Genomic DNA, 22,570 nt, shown 5'->3' on the forward strand with positions numbered 1-22,570 from the left:
CTCAACAGCGCATCGCGACATGAACTCTTGGAATACGCTGGTTTATCGCTCAGCGTGCCCTTGGTCAGCATTTCATTTTTGCTCGTGCAGCTGCGGCCCGATCGAGCTTCCGATCGATCCGTGTGGAATGCATTGGGCTCGGCCTGCTCAGAGTTCCAACCACTGCATTTCTTTTCCGCTTCGCGCTAGTACAAAGTCTGGACAAGTTGCATGTGAATGTACACAAGGAAAGTTCCGACACATGGGTCTCTCAAGGGCAATAGTTCGCTCAGGCTTGAAATAGTTGCGGGCGGGCTTTTATGTACCCTTCTTTTGTTGGCAGCACCGCGGCCCTTCGAAGCAACATCTTCTTTTGTCATTACAAGATACTTGATATGTACCAGGACGGGCACCGCACCTCGGCCTCATATGCATTTCAATTATCTGTGTATCTGTAGAGCTGAATTGTAGACAGAGCGTATTCGCCGATTCCTTTTCTTTTTACCCTTGTGGCTTGAGACAACAATGACAATAGTATGTTCTTGACATGACTCGCTCCAGAGTACAATTTGACCCTCTTTAATTCTTTTCGGAAGAGTCGGCCGTCTTCACTTCCAACCCTAATCCAACACTGGACTCAGCCGACGGGTCCTCTGCCGGAGGCCCCTGCTTCTTCTTTTCTGCCTCCAGAGCATCAATGGCCCTGTGCAGCTCATCCACGCCCACAATGATCGTACCTGCGCGAGCCGTACTCAGGAAACTAATCTCCACCGCATCCGCCGAGTGTTCCAGATCAGGCTTCAGATGGTGCGTGAGCGGGGCCAGATGATGGTGGGTAGTGATGGGCGATTTTTCTTCAAGCGTCAATCGCGTTTCAATTTCACCAAATAAACCGGGAACAGAGCCCGTCATCACTCTGCTGTTGATGCTGTCCGAGCCAGTTCCCTGATCACTGGCGAGGGCGGGGGAGATACCGCTGGTGGCTTCGGCCAGTCGACCGGCCACGCCGCAGACAATGCCCGAAGCTTCGAGGGGCAAGTCGCGCAGGTCCAACATGATTGGAATGAGGGTGTCTCCGTGAGCGCCGAGCAGGAGATCCGTGTCCTTTCCGTCCTGGGAGGGGCGAGAAAAGCGGGGAAGAAGACGCTTCTCGAGGAGCAAGGAGGCGGATGAGTCTAGCGCTGCAAGGGTGAGGGAGAGGAAGCGAGGATCGTCCACGATGAGGGTGGTGATGAGTGCATCTCGGAGGATTGAAAGGGAGCTTTCCCGGGAATAGTATTCATGATGGACGGCGCATTGGACCAACTGGATACTGTCGTCGACCGTGGGGAAGATATGGCGGGCGCGGAGGTTTTTGAAGGTGCGAGTCTGGAGCTCGGCGACGGTGGATGGGGGAGGAGTCACGGGGGACATGGCGTCGCTGAGTTTGCGTTCGATCGTGGGGGTGAGAGGACTGACGAATGCATCATTGGCATTTTCAAATTGGAATCCTTTGCTCTCGAGCGCCGCGATGACGCTGGCTTTGTGACGCCGAGGAACCAGAATGTAGTCGGAGAAGTATGTCGTGATGAAGAAGATGGAACTATTAAGGGCGAGTTAGCGTGGTTAACGCCATCATAAACCCTCCAGAATACTGAATGAACTGTGTCCCCGAAGCATGAAAGCCCTCTTTTGTCTCGCGAGGTGGATACTCGGATTATGACTTACATTCCTGCCATGGCCAGTGGACTAGTGAGTTCCAAGACTCGCTTTCCAGCTTCGAGGCCCTGTCCGAGGACCTGCATGGCCATGTACTCATGGTCGCTGATGTCGACGCTCTCCCGGAGCGATGCATTTGTCTGGCCGAGTTGATCGAGCACAGGTTCCAAATATCTCTTCACCAGACGACGGGGACAGATAAGTGAGAGTTCCACCGGAGTGATAGAAACATTCAAGAAGGCGGGTTCTCGATACCAGGCTGTGTCGGATGATGAGCCCAAGTCATCGTGGGCGTTGTCGGCATTATGACTGTCATGGTCATGGTCTTCACCACCACTAGGTTGGAAGTAGTCCAAGGGCGGAGTTTCATCAAAGAGGATGCCCAAAATAGCCTTGAAAAAATAGTGGTACAGATTAAGAGGAATATGCACTAGCACAAGATGGTCGTCCTGGTAGGGTTGAGTCGATCAAGGTCAGTAGGTGTAGACATAAGGCGGGCACAGATATGTCCCAGGCCAGCCGGTGGCCGTCCAACATAACAAATTCAGCGTGAGAAATCCAGATGGCGACTTTATGCGACCACTCACCAGAAAATGCACCTGAGCATTAATCAAATTCATGGATGGATTCATCTTGGCATCTGCACGTGGTGCATGACACACTGTTCTCCGTTCTAAACCAAGCTGGTTGAATATGAATTGTCGCACAACCTATGTAGTTTTCGAGGGTTGGTCTGGAGAGCGTTGTGCGAATGACAAGCACAGCCCTGGTAGGCAGCAGAAGATGGTCTGATGTGCTTGCTTCTCATAAATAGTGAAATGGTGAAAAGGTTCAAAGTGACTAATGTAACTTTGGTTCTCGGCCAAAACGATTCACTGTCGCATGATCCTCGATGGCCGCTCTCTTGCACCACAGCGCAGCGGAGCTGGTGACGGGAATGCGATACGGGATGGCGTCAGTCCCGTGAGAGCGCCCAACAAGATGACAGAAACTTTCTCAAGTGCGAGCAAAAGCGAATTCCCAAGCCTCAGAGAAATCGACTTGCAGTGATCAATAAAGAAAGAAGAAAGAGAAAAGGCAGGAAAGTAGGTTAGAGAAGCGATAGATAATGATTCAGAGTGACCTTAGGCTCGAAGGGGTACTTTGAGTGACTCAAACTTCGGCGGCCTAAATGGGTTCAGTAGAGGTTCGTCTTGGAGAGATTCCGGTACAACTTCTTTTCTGAACGTGATCTTTCTGTTCTCTTCCGTAGGCTCTGGCTAAATTTGAGTATGTCAATATTTTTTTTTTTGCTTTTGCTTTTGCTTTTGTTGCGTTTTGACCATACCCCACAACTGGAGAGAAAGAGCTAGATTGAAAGCACAAAGCACTTGTCCACGAGGGCCAAGATCAAGAGAGGGAAAAAAAGAGCCAAACGGTCTGGCAGATATTGGGCCTCGTAGAGATATTGCTTATCGTGTACGCTTAACCCAAGAGGTGACGGTGTCATAAGGTCCAAATCTACGGAGCACTTTAGCTGTGGGCTAGATTGGATTTTGCTTTGAATATTTTTCCCCCCCACTTCTTCTTCCTGGTACTAGGTACGATCCTATCTCCAACCATTCGTTTTGACAGTTATTACCCAATCTCTTTGTGCAAATAGGTTATCTCATCCAACCGCAAGACAAGCAGAATCGACCTAAGAGAGAAAAAAAAAACCTTCCTGGTCGTCTCCACTCTAGCTCAAACGACGGGCTTAAAATCCTTGGATATCATCATCCTCTCCACTCCTTATCGGGTTGGCCCCGCGCTAGGCGCTGTTCCCGGTGTCGCACGGACTTCATGTCGTGCATGGTTGGCCTTTCGGTACCTGAGCCCTCAACGCCTCGAGGACAATGAAAAACTCGGAGCCACTAGATAACTGGACATGCTTCCCATCAGACGAGCATCAGTACTCGGACAGCATCCTGCCATCGACTGGTGCGGGGAATCCCTGTAACTGCCGTTGACTCTAGTTGGACCAAAGATGTATGGATCGGCTTCACTAGACCCGACCGGATCCCTCAGGATGTCTCCTGCAGCCAGACCTCGAGTCGATCGGGAGAAAAAAGATGATGAAAGAGCAGCGTCTGGGTCCGACACGTCCGGTTCGTGTAGTTGCACCCAATAGGCTCCTCACGATAGCATCAACGCCGCTGCGGCCCCGCGTGGGATGACCGAGATCGACCCGGACGGGGTGCTGCAAAACTGCCAAAAGGAGTTAGAGAGCACGATAAACTGAAGCTTTTCAGTCCGGTTGAACTCCAATTGAGCCTTCTGCATCATGACTGTGGCAATGAAAGACGATGATGGAATTCGGAATCGCTCCGCTGGCCATCTTCACACGTGCTTCCCACCTCTCGTGACTCTTCTAGTCACCTGACTCATACTCTACAAGGGGAAAAAAAGGCCCAGCAACCCCGCTGATGGGTACGGTCGGGTTTGGAGTTGATGGCAACTCTTCAAGGTGAGATGACCAGACGCCTCGGAGCTCATTCTTCAAGACCTCAGCACAAAGACTTCGAATAATGAGAATATCGGATCAAAGGACGAGTATCTCCGCCGCGCGACGAGGTCGGGCAATCTCAAAGTGGAGCAGAGGTCTTCCATGTGGACCCTGGGATACTACTACTGCATAATGCCTGAGTCACCAGCGGAACTGTGGTGGCCAAATACTTCAAAAAACGGCATTTGTCTGCATCATGACTTCCATTTGAGCTTGATCTGATGACAATTTCTGTGGCAAATTGATATCGCAAACAGAAATGGAGGACGAGCGATGGTTGTGCGTCGTCTCTTGATACGGCAATCAGATCGCCTCCCTATGCTGTGGCCGACCCAGTATCTGCTCGTTGCGCAGGTACCAGGAACCATGTTTTCACTTCGCATGCCGAGAGCAGACCTTTCCTCCTCCCCTGAATCATCGACACTGCTCCAAAAAAAAGAAGAAACAATTAGAATACCAAGGCAGTGGTCTGTCTGATTCCTGCGAATGCAGGCCTTTGTTGTTGTAGCGCGGCAATGGCCAAAGATTCCGAGCATGCATCCCTTGCGTACGAAAGTCGATTCACGGCCCTGGTCATGTCTCCAAAGACCAACCCAGCCCCTAAGAATGCGGCGAGCATCACAACCGTCCCAGCATAGAGTTCGACAAGGTACCGGAATTTCCTAGGAAGATGGGGGAATGATTTGCCGCTCCTTCATTGGCAAGAACACTGCATGCGGCAATGCAAATATCAGGACTCTGGAGATTCAGGCACAATAACATTGCCTCCCTTGGTGCAGATCGAGATCGACCTCGCAGCTGCGCGTCGAAAGCTGCTTAAATGCTGCGGTCGATGTGTCAGCTTTTCCTTCTGATTGCTTCTTTTTTGACTTTGACCGACATCGCAGTATTCGACTCTGCACCGACTCTCGTTTTTCATATCTCGCCGACCTTGCGAGTCTCGTGTATTTGTATAGTACATTTATACCCCTTTTAATTGTCGCTTCAGATTTTTGTCCATTGGCGCTCTGATATCCCTTCCTCGAAGGCCTCTGCTCGGGAGATTTAATTATCTTCGAGACGAGACATCGAGTGTCACTCGCTTGTCAGAGTAAAGCTACGATGGCGAAACTCAACTTCCTTCTGCTGGCCGGCCTCGCCGCCAAGCTCGTCGCTGCAAAGGATGTTCACCTTGATTGGAACGTGACTTGGGTCAATGCAGCACCCGATGGGTTTGAACGTCCTGTGATCGGGATCAACAATATCTACCCTTGTCCTGAGGTCAATGTGGAACTTGGAGATCGTGTCATTGTGGATGTCTACAACGGACTGGGCAATCAGTCCACAGGTGTCCATTGGCATGGTTTCCACCAGTATCACACTGGTGTCATGGATGGTTCTACCAGCGTGACCCAATGCCCCATTCCTCCCGGCAGCCACATGCGATACACCTTTGATGTGAGTCTCACCCAAAGGAAGTGATTTTCATCACGAGAGTACTAATTTCCTTGCACTAGGCGAACCAAACTGGAACCTACTGGTATCACTCACACAACATGGGCCAATACCCTGACGGTTTCCGCGGAGCCTTCATCGTGCACGATCCTAAGCCTCCGTTCCAGTATGATGAGGAGTTCACGATTACTCTCACAGAATGGTACCACCGTCAGATGCCCGATCTGCTGCATGAGTATCAGTCTGCGGAGAACCTGGCCGCGGGAGGTCACGAGCCCATCCCCGACTCTGCCCTGATCAACGACTCGAACAACGCCCAGTTCAAGGTCTTGCCCAACAAGACGTACCTTGTCCACATTGCCTGCGTGGGTAACTGGCCAGGCCACACCTGGGTTTTCGACGGACATGACATGACCGTTGTTGAGGTGGATGGTGTGTACATTGAGCCTTACACCGTCGGTAGCAAGATGCTTCGTATTGCTCCCGGCCAGCGAACCAGCGTGTTGATCCACACAAAGCCCGATGCCAGTCAAAACTTTGCTATTTGGGACACGATCGACATCAACATGATGTTCATCTACGAGAATCGACCCATCCCGGATGGCTACAACCCCAACGTGACTGCGTGGTTGGTCTACGACGAGTCCAAGCCTCTTCCCCCTCCGCCTGTTCTTCATGAGTTCAACTTTGTGGATGACTTGGACTTCACTCCACTTGACCGACAGGCTGCTCTGGGCCCCGTGGACAAGCAGATCGTTCTGGATACCTTCACCGCGGCGATTGATGGCATTCCTCGGTTTGTTGTCAACAACCACACCTATATTCCGCAGGATGCCCCGAGCTTGTACACTGCCAAGACTATTGGCAAGGATCTTGCATCGAATCCCGAGGTCTATGGTCAAGTCAATCCGTTTGTTGTGAAGTACGGTGAAGTGGTCGAGATCATCATCAACAACTACCACAACAACTTGCACCCATGGCATTTGCACGGTCACCAGTTCCAGGTCCTTCAGCGCACAGATGTTGATGGTGGTTACTTTAATGGTACCATCGGGGACTTGGGACACCCTCCAGTCCGTCGCGATACCATCATGGTTCAGAATCATGGCCACGCTGTGATTCGGTTCAAGGCCGACAACCCGGGTGTGTGGCTGCTCCATTGCCACATTGAGTGGCACGTTGAGGCTGGTCTTATTGCCACTATCATTGAGGCTCCCGAGACATTCGAGCAAGTCGAGGCGCCTCCCAAGGATCATCTCGCTGTCTGCGCTGCTTATCCCGACCCGTCCAACGGTAATGCTGCCGGCAAGCAAGGTCTTGACCTGAATGGTGCCAACACCAAGGTCAACACTGACAACCACGGTGCCATGTACTACCCCGCGACCTTGACCGGTATCACGTCTGTTCGCCCCACTCAGACGGTGAAGCCTACGACCGCTTCCAGCCCAGCATGGCCCTTTGCCTCTGGTTATAGCCATGGCCACCATCCTCGTCCTCAGAACCAGCCCGCTGTTGCAGGTGCGGCTTCCGCCCCCGTGATCCCGACTCACTCGGTTCAAGCCCCTGCGACACCATCGTCCTCCCTGGTCCAGGCTCAGTCATCAACCTTCCAGACGCACGCCTCTGCAACCAAGGCTCGGCCTTCCGATATCAAGGTTGACCCAATTTACTCGGCAGGATCATACAAGCCCGCTGCCCCGGTCCATTCGGCCCAGCCGATCGCTGCTTTTGAGCATGAGACCTCGTGAGCACATCTCCCCTGCGGTTCCCGATGCTCACCAGACTAAAAATTTCCTGTAGTGGTGAATGGCCTCAGCCTTCTACTAATGAGGCGGGTGCCATGATTGGCAATGCTTGCGGCGATGAGCCCATCGTCGCATACAACGAGGACAGCCAGTGCGTTCCATATTCCTCAGCCCCCTCAAAGTCTTGTCATTGTGCTAATTGTGTAGTGGATCCTGGCCTGAGTCCTCCGAAAACAATGCCTACGTCAAGTCCTGCCACCATGTCATTCAGACCCATGATAACGGGTACGTTCTTCGCATATTATCTGCTTGTTTGATGCAAACTAATTGTGCGATACCCTAGGCCCAACACTCTGCCCGAAGGTTACGAGTACTGGCAGCCGTACGCCAATTCCCAATAGGTTGGCTCTGGTTGAGTCATGAACGCTGCGGATCGACGATTTCTTATTGAGTTTCTCTTTGCATACCGTATATAGAACATTACCAGGTGCTTCCGGGTGCTAGACCACTGGCTCAGCCCTCTTTTCTTAGAGGAAAAGTTTGAATCACCAGACCAAAGTCATAATCATTGCTTTTTTGTTCCATCCTGCTCCTTGAATTAGATTCTCCCGACTGATAACCATCCATCCAGGGACACCGCCAGATGATATCTCCTGCAGATATGCACCATCTCGGTTGTGCTCAGCGGAACCTTTTTGTCGGACCATTAAAACCTAAGTGTAGTGTCTCACCACGAGTGCAGATCTGTTCTATGAGTACCTTTTGTGCTCTGCCTGGATCGCCCGTCGGCCTTGTTCCTGTATTTGTCAAAAAACAGCGGCATCCAACGATTGACTCGTCATGAAAACCTACGCATTAATGTATTTTGCGCTGACACTTTCAGCCTCAATGCACTCAGACAGTAATTCTCATCAATGACTGTCTTTTAGAAGTTCTCCGCACATTCTCCCTCCTGTTCGGTGTACCAAGTGCACACATTCAAAAACGTACCGAGTGCAGTGTACCGTGTACAGACTACTCATCTTCGACTCTTCTCCTTCGTCATAGCCATGCCAACCTGTCTAACCAACTTAAGACTCCGACAAACTCGTCCAATTTACCTATACCGTCCATACCGACGTGTCATTCAACCTGACTTTTCCAATTCCAGCCGCCACCGCGCAAAGAACATCCTTCCCCCGACCCATTTTGCCCGCATGCGGATATGAAATGGTCCGCTTCTCCCCTTCCCCCTTTGCACCACTCCCCCTTGCTTGCCCAGCATGTTGGTCCACCCCCCCGATCGTCGATCCGAGTGACTGACGTCTCTGACAAGACCGCAAGTCTCGCATGGTCATGCACGTTCCTCTTATGTCATTTGATTCGTCAATCAAGGCATGAATATAAAGAGTAGATGGGAAAGTACAGTACAGTTACCACGACATGCCCGTTTTCGCAACCGGTCTGCATGTACGAATCGAGAACTTGCCTATCCCTAGGGCTTGGTACTGGTCGCAAAAGGCCAGATTCTTCTTCTGTTTTAATTTTTTGGGTGGGGGAGATTGACATGCGTTTTTTCCCCCTTCTCGTTTGCAGTAATTCGTTGGGATTGGGACAAGGTTGTATGTAGAGCTCGATGCGCATACTTAAAAAGAAGCGGTGCGGGTGGATTGCCATTCGGATTTTAATTCTAGATTCAATTTGTTGCGTATCTTGTCGACTGTCGTGTGGCTTGGTATTCACACTTTTTTTTGATTCTCTCTACTTGCCAGTTCGCACTCATATTATTCTTACAAAGGGGTTGTGCTCTTCGGAAGAGTATACCGGCGTTTTCAAGATGGCACCATGGATGATGGGAGAGAAGTTCAATACTGTTTACCCTCACAAGGGCTCTATTAAAGCTTTGTGGGAGACAAAGTGGAAATTTTGCGTATGTCTGGGAAACCAAAAAAAAGGATGGTCAAATCCATCGGATTGAAATCTCGAAGTTGATCCCCTCCCCTTGTCGTGGAATGTTCGCAACTAACTGAATACCCCATCTTTGCATATGATCAGTGTGACAAGTCCATCTACCCCTTCCATGATGGAAGTATCGAGGATTTCGAGCCGATCTTTCAGAAACTCATCAATGTACGTGGTTCAATCTTCTCAGACCCTTTCTCCCAACTTCTACACCACCATACTGATCTGACTCGGCCATCCAGGAAAACATCAACGACGCCTTCTCAGACGCCTACACCAATGCCTTCCTCCCTACTGCAGAGGCCCTGGAGAAACAGGCCGACGAAGCTCTCAAAACGGGCAAGCCAGACACGGCCTCCGACCTCTACCGCCGTGCCGCAGTCGTTCTCCGTATTTCGCGATTCCCCTACGTCAGCCCTGCCTCTCGCCCAGAGACCTCCGTCAAGCGCCTCGCCTTCGAGCGCCAGAAGAAGGTCTACCTGCAAGCTGCAGCCCTCTGGAAGCCCGCGCTGAAGGAAGAGGTGATTCCACACACACACGCTGCTAGCAACGAGGGTTCCGACATCTCCCTGTACATCCGTCTTCCCGAAGAGGCTTCTGCCTCCAATCGCGTCCCGGTCGTTCTGCTCATGACCGGGCTGGATGGATACAGACCCGATAACAGCCAGCGGACACATGAAATCATCGCACGCGGCTGGGGAGTGGTCATCGTGGAAATTCCCGGCACCGCCGATTCCCCGGCTGACCCTGCCGATCCCGAGTCGCCCGATCGTCTGTGGGACAGTGTCCTGGATTGGATGGCGACTCGTCCGGAGCTGGATATGAGCCTTGTGGCGGCGTGGGGATTGAGTGCTGGAGGTTTCTATGCAATCCGCGCGGCTTGCACCCACCGTGCACGCCTGGCAGGATCCATCGCCCATGGACCGGGTTCTCATCACTTCTTGGGCAAGGAGTGGTTGAGTCGGGTGAATGACCACGAGTATCCGTTTACGTGAGTCTTGTTGTGGACCAGTGGATGGGAGATCAGAAACTAATGGCGTCTTCGACAGCATCACCGATCCTTGGGCGGAGAAGTATGGCTACTCTAGCACTGAGGATTTCATCGAGAATGCCCAGAAGAAATTCTCCTTGGTTGAAACTGGGATCATGGATCAACCCAATTGTCGCCTGCTTCTTTTAAACGTGAGTGTTTCCATGGCTTTGAATTGTGAGCTTTGCCGAAACACATAGCTGACTTTTTCCGTTCTTTCCTTTTCCCAGGGTGTGGATGATGGCGTCGTCCCTATCGAGGACTGCTATGTTCTCTTCAATCACGGAGGTCCAAAGGAAGGACGATTCTTTGAGGGTTCGGTCCACATGGGCTACCCGCACAGTCTTCCTGTCGCGTACAAGTGGTTGGAGGATGTGCTGTCGCCAAACACGGCAGAGGTCAAGAACTAGATCCTCTACCTTTGTGTAATGTAAAGTGAAACCAGTGAGATTGTGAATAATACGTGGTGTCTGGCTATGACGTGGGTTTACGCCGAGAGCTCCTTCCGGGCCAGCGTGTAGTCATCGTCTTTTGTGCTGTGGCAGCCGGCCTGTTCATACGTAAAGGATTCAATAAATGGACGACCTTGTTTTTGCACCCGGACAGGCAAGGGTTCGAGCGTCATTGACACACATGTCTCGAATGTCGAGCAGGAATTGAGAAATAAACTGATCATTAAATGTGTTGCATTTAGACTCCCGCAATGCGAAGGAAAACATCTCGCCTCTTGTAAATTTATAACATTGCAGACCGAGCCTGACATCTCAGTCCTCTTCAACGCGAGCCCGCTTAGAGCCGCGATCCTGACTCTCGGCCTCCTGAATGCCGTAGCGCTTTTGGCCCGAGGTCACGTCGGCAATCATGCTGTCAATGCCAAAAGGATCTGCTGTGTCCTTTTCAAATTGAACGGGCCCTTGGCGCTCCTGGTTTGCAAAAAGTGTCTTGGTCAGTAAAGTCAAAATAAAATCACATATCGGCGTCATCAACATACCTCGGCATCCGCGGCACCCTTGAACCCTTCCTTCGCGCGTCCGAGAACCTCGAAGCGGTTAGACTTTTGGATCTTGCCCATCTCGGCGTCACCGCCCTCATCATCATCGGCGTCTAGCTGAGCACGAGGCCGGTAAATGCTGTTAATGGCGTCCTGCGCGGCAAACAGCGGCTTGTCGTATGGGTTATCCTCATTGAATCCAGTGCTCATGCCACTCGTCTGGTTAAACAGACGAGAGTCCCACATCGATTCAGAACTCTGAGTGGGCTTGGCCAGGCCCAGAGCCACTTTCTCTGAGATATCACGGTTCTGTTCCCGAGCCATGGCCTGGATACGACGCTCGGTGCCCATGCGAGACTGTCGCAGCTTCCGCTCATTTTCCTGCCGTCGCTCGCGTCGCTGTCGCTCACGTTCCCGAGCTTCTTCGTCGTCACTCGGGCTCCCAGATCTTGACGAGTATGGTGAAACACTGCGGCTGGCACTGCGAGATGGAGAACGGGCCCCAGAGTCACGACGACTGAGACCAGCACGAGCCTCGCGAGCCTTTTGGGCGAGCTGGCGAAGATGCTCCTCCTTTTGAGCCTTCTCCTTTTCGGCGAGCTTTTGCTGCATCTGAGCGCGGAGCTGCACTTCCTCACGAGCGTGCCGGTCGGCCGTGAACAGAGCTTCGGCAAATTGAGCAAATTTGTCATTAATCGCAACATCCTGTAATCCTCGGCCGTCCGCGGCCAATCGCTTATCCAATGGCACCGTGTAACCCTTGGGATTCTTCCAATTTGATACCGGTGGAGGAATCTTCCACGCTTCTTGATCTTCAGCAGTGAGCTTTCGCGGTGGTGAGTGCATCACGGGAGGCGGAGGCGATGGAGGCCCTCGGGGAATCTTCTTGTGCTTGAACTTTGGTGGCTCCATGGGATCTTGCTGGCGCTCGACAATCTTCATGATACGATCATTTTTCTTCGAATTATCGCCCATCTGATTCGCCGGCGTGTATCGCACAAATGTTGGCTCTGCTCGTCGACCTCCTCGGACGTTCTTTGGTTTCTGCGACTGCACTGCTCCCTCCACAAGGCTGGCAAGCGCAGCCTTGGTCTTCTCCATCTGAGCCTCCACTTCTTCCTCCGATGGCCGGTCAAGTGAGATTTCACCCATATCTACCCGCTGCCGGAGCGGAATCAAATCTTTGAACGAGGCGTGGACGATTCGGTTGTCGCCATGGCCACGGCGCGCAATCGCATCGTATTTGACTTTCCCCTCTGCATCAACCTGAACAGCAAGAGCATTCGAAGTGGATGACGTTCCTTTTCGGCCCATGTCAAGGGGATACTGTGCAACAAGAATCTCGGGGAACGCGCCGCCGTCGCCGAAATCTTCGGGGGCGCGTGGTCGCCATCCTGTTCGGTTTCCGTAGGGGGGAGGTCCGACTTTCTAGATCATGGAACAGCCGTGGGTTAGGACATGAGTCAAAATAGGCATTGAACAAGTAATTCGAGACTCACCCTCAAGACAACCTGTGTTTCATCCAGCTGACCAGCGCCCACGATACGCGGACCTCGAGGTTGCGCATGCTGTGGCAAATCCTCCTCCTCGCCCGTGTATTTTGGCTTTGGGAGAGACTTGAAAAGCCCCGACGCAAGTGAGGTCATGATGTGATTTCTGTTTCCTTGCTGCAAGCTTCGTTTGGTCGGGGCACAGCAATGAGAAATAGTAGTCGGGATGCACCTCGCTTTTCCAGACTTGCGCAAGTGGTTTGCGTGGAATGCTCCACCCGTGGCCGTCTGATGTCAATGCAGAGTGATAATCACGTGATCGTATTTGTCTAGAAGTCACTCTGGAGCGGAGCGGCGCGCAGGAGAAATGTATACATACGAACCACCAAATCCGGGCTTTATTTCGTTTCACTTATCATTCCATGTATTGTTCCATTGGTTACGCCCTTCATCCGTCCAGGTATCCCGCCGTCAGCCATTCTTTCCTTTAATTCATCAAGTCCAGCATCAAGATGACTTGAACGATATTGTCATCGAGCTTCACACCGAATTCAACCCTAATGGGATTATTAACCTGAGCTTTGGAATCAAAGCCAGCGGTTGTTCTCATCTCAAGAGGTGAGCGTCTTGAGCAAATAGTCATGATCCGTTTCCACGAGCAAATATCGTGAGAAGTTTTGAGCATCAACTAAACTCTGCGTGTAAATAGGGTACGAGAGCGGAATAATGCATGGATTGTAAAGCTTTAAGCTACTCGCTATCAATGACTGATTCTGTAAGCCTCCATCTGGCTTAGCTATTCGGGAGCTAGCCCTTCACAACATCCTCGATGGACATCACCAGACCGGCGCTGCAACTCAGTTCATAGGGGGAGCCAGCCCAGGATGTAGTATTGCAGTACATACCAGAAATTGAGCCAGTGGAATTCAGTGTGAGAGAACCAGAGTCCCCACCATGTCCAAAGCCATGTCCAAAGGAAACTGGTAGAGTTCAACCTTTTTTTGTCACGGCCGAGAATCAAATGCTCTTCAGTCTTACTCTGGTCCATGTTGAGGGGACTGCCATTAAGATCGTACCGTGTTCAATCGTCGATGGCCCAATTCAGAGACATAATCCCCGTGAGTGTCCGTCTAGACCACCGAGTTCCTGCCGGAGCGTGACTGATGTCCAGTGACGCGGAATTCGAGCCTGAAGAAAGGCCACCCGCTTGTCTTCGACCTGCCCGTAGACATCGACAGCGTGAAGAGAAGGTGGGATTACAAACCACCTGAGCTGGGAACGGTGATCAAGACTGATCACCCCGACGTCGACGGAAGCTTTGAAGACTGCCCTCATGTGCTGGTTGACTGAGTCTCAGGCTGGCGCCAGCTCAGCCCATCACTATTGGATGATGAGAGGCAAAAGAGATGGAATTTCTAAAATAATGGGCTCTCATCGGCCATACTACTATCCTCATATCACGTGGGTTCCGGCTAACTAACGCTGGAGTCCCGCGTCAACCACCGTCGAACTTGGATCAAGACAGTCGGGCGCAGAGGGTCTCCATTTGGATATTGAGAGCTTGAAAGGTAAAAGAGAAGTAGGTCCAAGGGATCTTGGGATCTCTGACAAGACTGAATGTGCGAGACAGAATCTCATTGTTTTATGAGTGAAGCAGTGACAAGTTGGGTAGTGAGAAGTTTGGCAGTGAGCTCACGAGAAAGAAATGTTGCACTTCAAGTAGTATATCCAAGGACAAGACGCACTTGCTGCTCAAGAAAGATTTATGAGATGCAAGAATTGCTAGCTTCCAGGCTTCTCATCGGTCTCCTTTGATCATTAAATATGGGGTAGTCTCAACAGGGGCAAGCTCTAACCGCACACTGTGGTAGACCGAGTTAAGCCGAACCCTGAGGAATGGATTGTTTTCTCACCTCTCTCACCTCTCTATCTCTCTCTATCTCTCATTTCAAGACCCGAGCTCAACGGGTATAAATGAAAAGATAGGCCTTATATAGTCCATGTCATAAACATGATATTACGTATGGTACAGGCTAGGCACTAGACTCTCGAACCTCAACTCGCAAGTTTTCCAGGTCGATGAGGTCGCCACTCGAGCTAGGGTAGTAGCTGGCCGATTCTTGACTCACGACTCCAGACAGGAAAGTCTACTTCACGGGAGATAGATAAAAAAACTCTACGCTAACTGAAAATCGTGCCTTGGAAACATAAAAATCAGACCAAAGTGCACATTACAGGAGAGTGGACAGAATACGATAGGGCAGAAGATGGAAATCATCAAAGATCAAGCATGTCGATTAGGCTCCCGTAATTCTCATTGGATATCAACGCCAATATATGCAGGACAGCAATAAAAATCAGAGACATAGACAAGTAGAATACAAGTAGTCGCAGGCAGGATGGAGTTGAGAAGAGATTCTGTTCAGAATTTTCCCCCGCGACCCTGGCACCCCTCCCAGGCTACGAGTTAAGCGGGTTGAATTGCTCGGATTCCGGACACATGTGGACACGTTGAGGCAGGAGGACGCCCTCTTTATCACCGACTTCCACATAGTGTGAGCGACCCTGGAAAGTATACCAGATCTTCAGACGCTTCTTCAGAAGCGGCGCAGGGTCATGGAAGCCGATAATTTGATGCTGTGAAAGAACCTCTATTAACGCTGGTCCAATAATACTTGTGAGAGAGGTTGGTCTACTGTACCTTGATTGTATTGGAATTGATCACCAGCTGCCCATGTGCAACGAGATTGGCAACGGGGTAGAACACATCCGTCGTTCGAGCCTGCTCGAGCCCCCGTCGAGGTTTGCGGTCTGTGGGTGGCCAGTAACCATATTCAGCTCGATCTATGACCAGACCATCCTGGTTCAGCTCTCTTGATTGCCGCCTCTGAACCTGGTCGATCATCATCTGAATCGCTTGTTCACTTTCAGCTCGCTTCTTTGGAATCAACTTCTTTAATTGATTGTGGCGACGCGCAACTTGCTCCCGACGCTGTTTGCGGTCGCGAGGCCGGACATAGCCAAATTCGATGGCCAGATAGCTGGCCCAGGTAAGAATGCTTGCCCAAATAGCGGCGTCGTGTACAGCTTCATCTTTGGAACAGATGATGATGGGTAGATTTAAGCTCTGACCGAGCCGCGTCCAACCGACTGTCATCAGAATGCCCTGGTGAGTCAAACCAATGCCGACTCCCATTCTGCTAAATTCGCCAACGCGACGAGTACCCTTGAGATTCCAGTTAAAAGACAGGTCTGCATTGACAGTAGTGGAAAGCTCCATGCGGACAGCTCGGGGCCCTTCGAGCTTCATCATTGGACTGTAGCCTTCGTCACTCCATTCAGACTTTGCTAGATCATCGGCTGGGGTGCCCGAAAACAGGTTCCGAGAGTATAAAAGACTCAACCCACCACCACCGGGAGATACTGTCACGAATGTCTGCCAGGATTCCGCGGCGCGGTTCGCCTGACCTTTCTTCCCGCGGACATCCCCTGAATCTGGATCGATGTCGTCCTCGTCCATCGGAGCCGTCTGTGTTGCTTGTTTGGGCAAGGCGATCAGACCCATTTGAAGGCTGCTTAGTTCGCCAGCATTGGCATACATGTCCTCCACGGTCATTCCTCGAAAAAAGAAATTATCCAACAAGAAATCCGGATATAACAGGAGACCACTGGACCACGCGCAGAAGGCCAGTTTCCTTGTCGCAATCTCCTTTGTGACGTGCACCTCGACTGACGGAGGTGAATCCAATAAGGAGCGCACCACCGTGGTTTTCGCTGTGACTTGGAAAGGCTTAATTCCTGGAATTGGCTGGAAAGCCCGAACCACAGTCGTTCTCAGAAGCGGCAGAGGAAGAACATTTGCTTCGACCAAGACAGTGGAATCTCTCAGGGTTGAGAAAAATCGATTATTCCAAAGGCCCTTTGTGCCGATTAATTCGCCCATATTGGGAGTGATTGTCGCGCCGAGGCTCACATCATTGGCAATCACAATCGGAGGCAATGGAATCTGCAATATGTCAGGTTAGTCATTCCTGCCAAAAGAAAAAAAAAAGCCAGGCTCGGATGAGCCAAGTCTCACCTTGATATCTTCTTCCTTTCCATCGTCATAAGTGGCTCTGCCTTCCTGTACACGATGAATGATATTACCGGCGATGCCAGCGTGAAAATTGACATTGACGGATGATTCTAATTCCTCGTCCCCATCTTCTGAATCAGGTGTCTCCTGCTGTTCATCTTGCTTCCCGTCGTCCGCAGATCTTGTTCCGAAACCAGGCAAGCGTAGAGGAGTATTGAACGAGACTTTGGCGGCATAAGAGGCCGGAATAACACTATCAGGAAGATGAATGGTAATATCATCATCCTCGTCGACACGAATGGTCGACTCGGCATTTAGCCCAAGGGTAATAGAGCCCTACGTTTCGACACCCCGCGAATTAGCAACCCTTACAGACATCAATTGGTCAGACTGTCTAGAATCACATACATGGCCAGCCACCAGATCCTGCAATGCTTTGCGCTCACGCTTCTTCATGGTTCTCATAAACCAACGACGAAACTCCGCCGGCGACATCGCCTTGACGCCCACTTGCTGCTTCTCCGCATCGCCTCCGGTGCCCATTGCGCCGCCACGACCCCATTCTCGCTGCACCCCTTCTTCTCCAAGCATATCATACACCACCCGCTTCTTCGGATCCATCAGGGTATCATATGCCGTCTGGATGCGCTTAAAGTGCTGCTCGGCAGATTCCCGAAGATGCTGCGGCTGTTTGTCCGGGTGGAACATCAGGCTCAGATTGCGATATGCAGATCGAATCTCGGCTTCGGTCGGAGCAGGTTTCTGCGAAAGACCGAGGAGAGAGTAATAATCCAGTTGATCGGGGTATTCGGGAGCTGTGTCCAGATCGCCGTCGAGGCCATCGTCCCCCGCCGCGGTTGAGCCATAGGCTCGCGCCGCGGCCGAGGTCGCGTATGACGGCTCGAATTCGGACATGGAGTTCGACTGGATTGTTGGTGTGGATATGTGTATGTGGTGGTCTTGGTATATGCTACCTGCAATCACGGCCCATTGCTCTGAGCACAGAAACTGCGCAGGAAGAGGTGATGTTGTCCAGAGCAAATGCCGGAGAGTGATGAAAGTGGAGAAACTTTCTCCTCGAGCGCCGTTCGCTCCGCTCTGCCGTTCCGCTGCTTAGGCGGAAGAGGTTTCTCCCCCACCCGATGGAATGAAGGCAACAAATGGTCATACTGGAGTTACACTTAGTACTTAGTATTGACGGTCCGGCGTTGTGATGTTACTCATGATTTGGTTTCTGATACATAATCGATGCCAGAGTCTATGATTCGAAGTTTGAAAAGATAAATTTTGCCGAATTGGAAATTGATAGTTTGAATAATCTAGACCAAGACTTAACTTTGCTGGAAACAGAACAGGGGGTACCTTTGTCACTTCACGGTACCTTCTTCAAGATTGGTCTGGGCCGAGTTAAGGTTGAATCCGAGCGGCGCATCAATGATCATCAAGAATATAATAGCTAGATATTTCACAGACAGATTCTAGTGAACCTACAAACCCGCAGCTAGATGGAAATAATGGATGTCCTTTTTACCCTTTGAAGCACACTTCGATACATGAGTCATCACGTTGAATATTCCATCCACAGTCAATTGATCAGAACCTGTACAAGAGAAAGACATGAGTGACAGTATACGAATGCATAATACCACACACAAGTCCACGCCATGAATGAGGGGAAACGGTTTGAAGGCGGAGTAGCCGGTAAGGTTGGAACGTGGAATTGGACATGCACTTCAACAACGACAGGATCAACTTAGGGTTGACAACTGATGGAGACCTGAATGCAGATCGGAGAAGGAGAACCCAACCGCAACAGTATACACGACGGGACTCTTAGAGTCATCATTATCAATTCAATGAGCAAATGTACAAGCCCCCGTCATCCCATCTATTCATCGCAAGGCCATTGATACAGTAAACATGACTCACATCGGACACATGATGTACACACCAGAGACGCTGAATTATGCAAGGTTGCCGTACGTACACTGGAAGAGAGAGAAAAAAGGAATCAAGAAATTCGCGGAAGACCACGTATGATAACACATGAGCTCGAGCTCTGAAAGAAACCTCCGTCGAGGCGGACAACTTCGATTGCAAGCCTCGCCTCTTTTGGGGAGGGGGTTTTTTTTCGCTGACAATGCACGCTTTGAGAATCATGAAGAGAGTCAAAATGAAGACCTGCTCGCTCTGAACGGAAAAAGGCGATGAAGAAGTTTCTGAGAATGGCAGACTCGCGGAAAGAAATGTACAGTCAAAGGGTGATGTGCAGATGACCAGGCTAACTGGACTGAAACAAAATTCAAGTAGATGCTTGTAATATCGCGTCTGTTGAGGGAATCGGGGTGGCGAACGGATTCTCTTTCTATTCGCAGAATATGAGGCCCCATTGAGTCGGTCAAGTGGAAGAGGAGGGGGGCAAAGGGCATCACTGATCATTGAACCAGGCAATGTTCTTGTCTGCCGACAAGGTGTCGTCTCCTCTCATCGCTTTGAGGAGAACATCACGCGGGAGGGCCCCGTAAAACAAGTCCTCGTCCAGTGTACCCTGAGGTGGAGAAGGAGTGCCGGTCGGTATTCTAGTCTCCAGCGAGGGACCGTCAACGGCGAAACAGATTTTTTCTTGGTTCCGAGATCGGTCATTTGCACAGTCAATCATCGCATCGAGTCGCTTTTTGATCAGATTGGCCAGGCAGATTGAACTCTCCCAGTGATGACCCAATAATTGAACCATCCCGTAGGCACCGTTGGTGAAAGAAATGCAGTCGGGTAGCTCGGTGACCATGCCCCCGGCGCTGAGAACATCCACCGCAGACACAACCACATGCGCCAAGAAAGGACCTAGAAGCGTTCCGTGGGCAGATGACGAATCCGACGTGGATCGAGAGGCCTGAACATCATGGGCGTATTGAACAACCGCAAGGGCAATGCGGAGGATTTCGACCGCGTGGTATCGTGCGCGATGGATATGCCGGGCCAGAACCTCGGGCCGTAAGCTTTGGTATCGAGCGTGTCTATACAGCTTCATCAACGTCGCATGGTAAAACATGTGTATCCCAACAAAGGCATCCACTTTCTTGGCTTGGCTTGCACGTTCCATGTTGGCGACCGAGAAAGTGAGGTGCTCAGGAAGCTGGTTGATCCAGTCGTCCGTCCTTTGGATGATCTCTGTATGGAAGTCTTCGGCTAATTGAAGCCAACATTCAGTGGGGGCGTGTGACAAGCGCAGAGTCTGAAAGGACACGTCCCCCAGATGGACAAGATCTGGATCACAAAGGCCATCGGGCTGAGTGAGTGTCGATCATCCTCGGAAAACCGTGAAGCTTGGTTCAGAATATTTTGGAAGTACGGAGCCGTGGCATATTGCTGAGCCTCGTAGATGTCTTCACGACACGGTAACCGAATCAAGGCAGACTCTGAGGGAATGGTGGTACTCGGAACTGAGAACAACGAGGAGATGCGCTAGATAGTACAGTCAGTCTCGACAATCTTTGGCAACTCGCTCAGACTGGCGGTGCCAATGAACTTACATCCAGAATGAACGCGACCCAAAATGTCCGCCGGCGGCATTCAATGAGGGCCTGCGGGTGCAACCCATATTCACACGGCTGGTTTTGACCAACAATGACCCCTCCCGACTCGATATTGAACCGCAGCCCACTGACAGCCCGTCCAGCGGACCCAACCGCGTCCCAAGCGGCGACCAGGGAACCGGCCGCGTAGTACAACAGCCCCATGAGCAGATGGCTTTGGACCAGCTGCAAGCAGAGGTTGTGCTGACTCCGCTGGATGGCAAACCTCGCAATACGAGAGTACCGTCGCAATGCACTGACCTTGTCCGGACGATCGGAAAAGATGGATCCCAGGGCCATCATGGAATAGAGCACCATCTTGTCTTCTTGCGACTTGGTGTTGCAGGACTTGAGCCACAGGATAAATCGAGCATGGGGAAAGATATGGTACAAACCATCATTGACATAGGTGAAGAAAGTGTCGACGTAGTGCAGAGTCATTTCTGGGTCATGATCGAACGGGTCCACGTTCCACGAGGCCAGCAGGGGATCGTCCGGGCCGGTATCTCTCATTTCACCGAGGATCTCCTGATACTCAGGCAGGCGATTCGTCTCGGGGTAGGTCGTGTGTCGGATGTGACTGTCTTCCTCAAAGGGGCGGGGGATTCGATAGGCCCGCTGTCGATAAGCTCGTTCTGCGTCTAGCATGGGATCGTGCGTAATTTCTATGCCAGATGGAGTCAGGCCAACACTTTCCGAAATGGGCGAATGGCCGCTTCCCGGAAGTGATGCTCCACTGTCCGATGCACGAGTGATGTCGTACACAGCACCGATGATTTCCGAGGTCGCGTTCCCGGACGGTCCCACTGAATGCGAGCCTCTGGGGCGATTCCCTCGGAGCCTATATCGATGAGTGTGAGTAGAAAAGCAGAAACAAGGAGGCACATGAGTGCAATGGTACCGAGGACGACATCTGTCAGCAACGATCACTTACGCGTTTTCGAATCGACACTCGCGTCCCGACTTTTGGCACTGATCGCATTTTGGCCGATTCGGTTGACATTTGATCTTCTTTTCACGACAGGTCAGGCACGCCTGTGCGAGTCGCTTTCGCGGCTTCCCTGCCTTGGTCACGCCCCAATTGGGATTGACTGGCTTCCCGTCCACGATCTTGGGCTGATGTGACCCATCTGCATACACGAAGCACAGCTCACCGTCGATGTATCGTTCATCAACCACGTGGGGAAGAACCGCGGGGGCATTGGCTCGTGTAACACTTTCGGGTGATGATATCTCGGCCGACGGCATCAGTTCTGAATGCGAGTTGTTGCGGGGGGAGAGATGAGCGTGCGATGACTTTGCGGTGGACGGATCACTGCGTGTGGTGTGATGATGGTGGTCGACCTCCGCCGACCCTCCCATGGCTACGTGCGATAGAGGTGGAAGGCTGGTGGGTTGAGAGTGCGGTAGAGACTCGGAGCGACGCCGGTCCAGCGTGCCCATCTGTAGCGGAGGAAACACGGTCTCCTGCGGGCGAAACGGATAGCCCATGTCCCGGTGCGATTCAGCTGGCGTTTGGATGCCATATCGTGGTTGACGAAATGCCGGTGGTGATCCCGGGCCCGTGGTTGGTGTCAACAGCGATCGGACGGACGGCAATGGTTCGTTGGGCTGGCGGACAGAGGCAGCATCTGCTGGTACAGCCTCTCGAACCAGGTCTGATCTCTCCGAGTCCCGTTGTCGGAGGAATGAATCGGGTCCATATTGCAAGTTTGCCGGTGTCCGTGGCGGAGGAAGCTGGTATGGATTATCTCCCGAGTCTGTCTGGATTAGCATAATCCCCATGCTCGGTTACTGCCGATTGGGGAGGGGGACCACTCACGACCAAAAGGCCCAGCATGATAGCCCGACATGGTCGGCGGTGTAAAGGAAATCGAAGAGAGAGAAGCTGGATTCCTGAATGAAAGCATTCACACGGCACTGTTGGTAGACAAATGGACGGTTGAAAATTGATTGCCGGTTGACGAACTGGCTGGCCGTTTGCTGACACCAACACCTTTTTGATACTGGTCCAGCGGACTGGAAGTCACTTCGCCCAGCCCGGCGAAAGTCTTGTGCTTTCCGCGCCCAATGATTAAGGAAGAGGGGAAA

At 51.6% G+C, this 22,570-nt stretch overlaps 6 protein-coding genes across 6 annotated transcripts; 2 read left to right on the forward strand and 4 right to left on the reverse strand.

Annotated features, from left to right (window-relative positions):
* Nucleotides 1-558: 558 nt before the first annotated feature.
* On the reverse strand, nucleotides 559-2,309 carry POX_a00536 (uncharacterized protein; the record flags this gene model as incomplete). Its single annotated transcript, XM_050109477.1, has 3 exons — nucleotides 559-1,561; nucleotides 1,687-2,126; nucleotides 2,265-2,309. 3 exons carry the CDS (start codon nucleotides 2,307-2,309, stop codon nucleotides 559-561), a joined length of 1,488 nt encoding a protein of 495 aa, XP_049973245.1.
* Nucleotides 2,310-5,302: 2,993 nt separating this feature from the next.
* On the forward strand, nucleotides 5,303-7,781 carry POX_a00537 (Multicopper oxidase abr1; the record flags this gene model as incomplete). Its single annotated transcript, XM_050109478.1, has 5 exons — nucleotides 5,303-5,638; nucleotides 5,698-7,379; nucleotides 7,436-7,531; nucleotides 7,588-7,665; nucleotides 7,724-7,781. 5 exons carry the CDS (start codon nucleotides 5,303-5,305, stop codon nucleotides 7,779-7,781), a joined length of 2,250 nt encoding a protein of 749 aa, XP_049973246.1.
* Nucleotides 7,782-9,196: 1,415 nt separating this feature from the next.
* On the forward strand, nucleotides 9,197-10,761 carry POX_a00538 (Heptaketide hydrolyase ayg1; the record flags this gene model as incomplete). The annotated part of the gene is made up of 5 exons (XM_050109479.1): nucleotides 9,197-9,289; nucleotides 9,415-9,489; nucleotides 9,564-10,312; nucleotides 10,371-10,503; nucleotides 10,582-10,761. The coding sequence occupies 5 exons, from the start codon at nucleotides 9,197-9,199 to the stop codon at nucleotides 10,759-10,761; spliced, it is 1,230 nt and encodes a 409-aa protein (XP_049973247.1).
* Nucleotides 10,762-11,115: 354 nt separating this feature from the next.
* POX_a00539 (Pre-mRNA-processing protein) lies at nucleotides 11,116-12,988 on the reverse strand (the record flags this gene model as incomplete). Its single annotated transcript, XM_050109480.1, has 3 exons — nucleotides 11,116-11,274; nucleotides 11,343-12,770; nucleotides 12,842-12,988. 3 exons carry the CDS (start codon nucleotides 12,986-12,988, stop codon nucleotides 11,116-11,118), a joined length of 1,734 nt encoding a protein of 577 aa, XP_049973248.1.
* A 2,304-nt stretch (nucleotides 12,989-15,292) lies between these two features.
* On the reverse strand, nucleotides 15,293-17,822 carry POX_a00540 (uncharacterized protein; the record flags this gene model as incomplete). The annotated part of the gene is made up of 4 exons (XM_050109481.1): nucleotides 15,293-15,469; nucleotides 15,534-16,838; nucleotides 16,911-17,243; nucleotides 17,316-17,822. The coding sequence occupies 4 exons, from the start codon at nucleotides 17,820-17,822 to the stop codon at nucleotides 15,293-15,295; spliced, it is 2,322 nt and encodes a 773-aa protein (XP_049973249.1).
* Nucleotides 17,823-19,335: 1,513 nt separating this feature from the next.
* POX_a00541 (uncharacterized protein) lies at nucleotides 19,336-22,332 on the reverse strand (the record flags this gene model as incomplete). The annotated part of the gene is made up of 5 exons (XM_050109482.1): nucleotides 19,336-20,093; nucleotides 20,150-20,369; nucleotides 20,438-21,320; nucleotides 21,414-22,239; nucleotides 22,302-22,332. 5 exons carry the CDS (start codon nucleotides 22,330-22,332, stop codon nucleotides 19,336-19,338), a joined length of 2,718 nt encoding a protein of 905 aa, XP_049973250.1.
* Nucleotides 22,333-22,570: the final 238 nt, after the last annotated feature.

This window comes from Penicillium oxalicum, chromosome I (assembly GCF_001723175.1).
Source record: "Penicillium oxalicum strain HP7-1 chromosome I, whole genome shotgun sequence".
Lineage (NCBI taxonomy): Eukaryota > Fungi > Ascomycota > Eurotiomycetes > Eurotiales > Aspergillaceae > Penicillium > Penicillium oxalicum.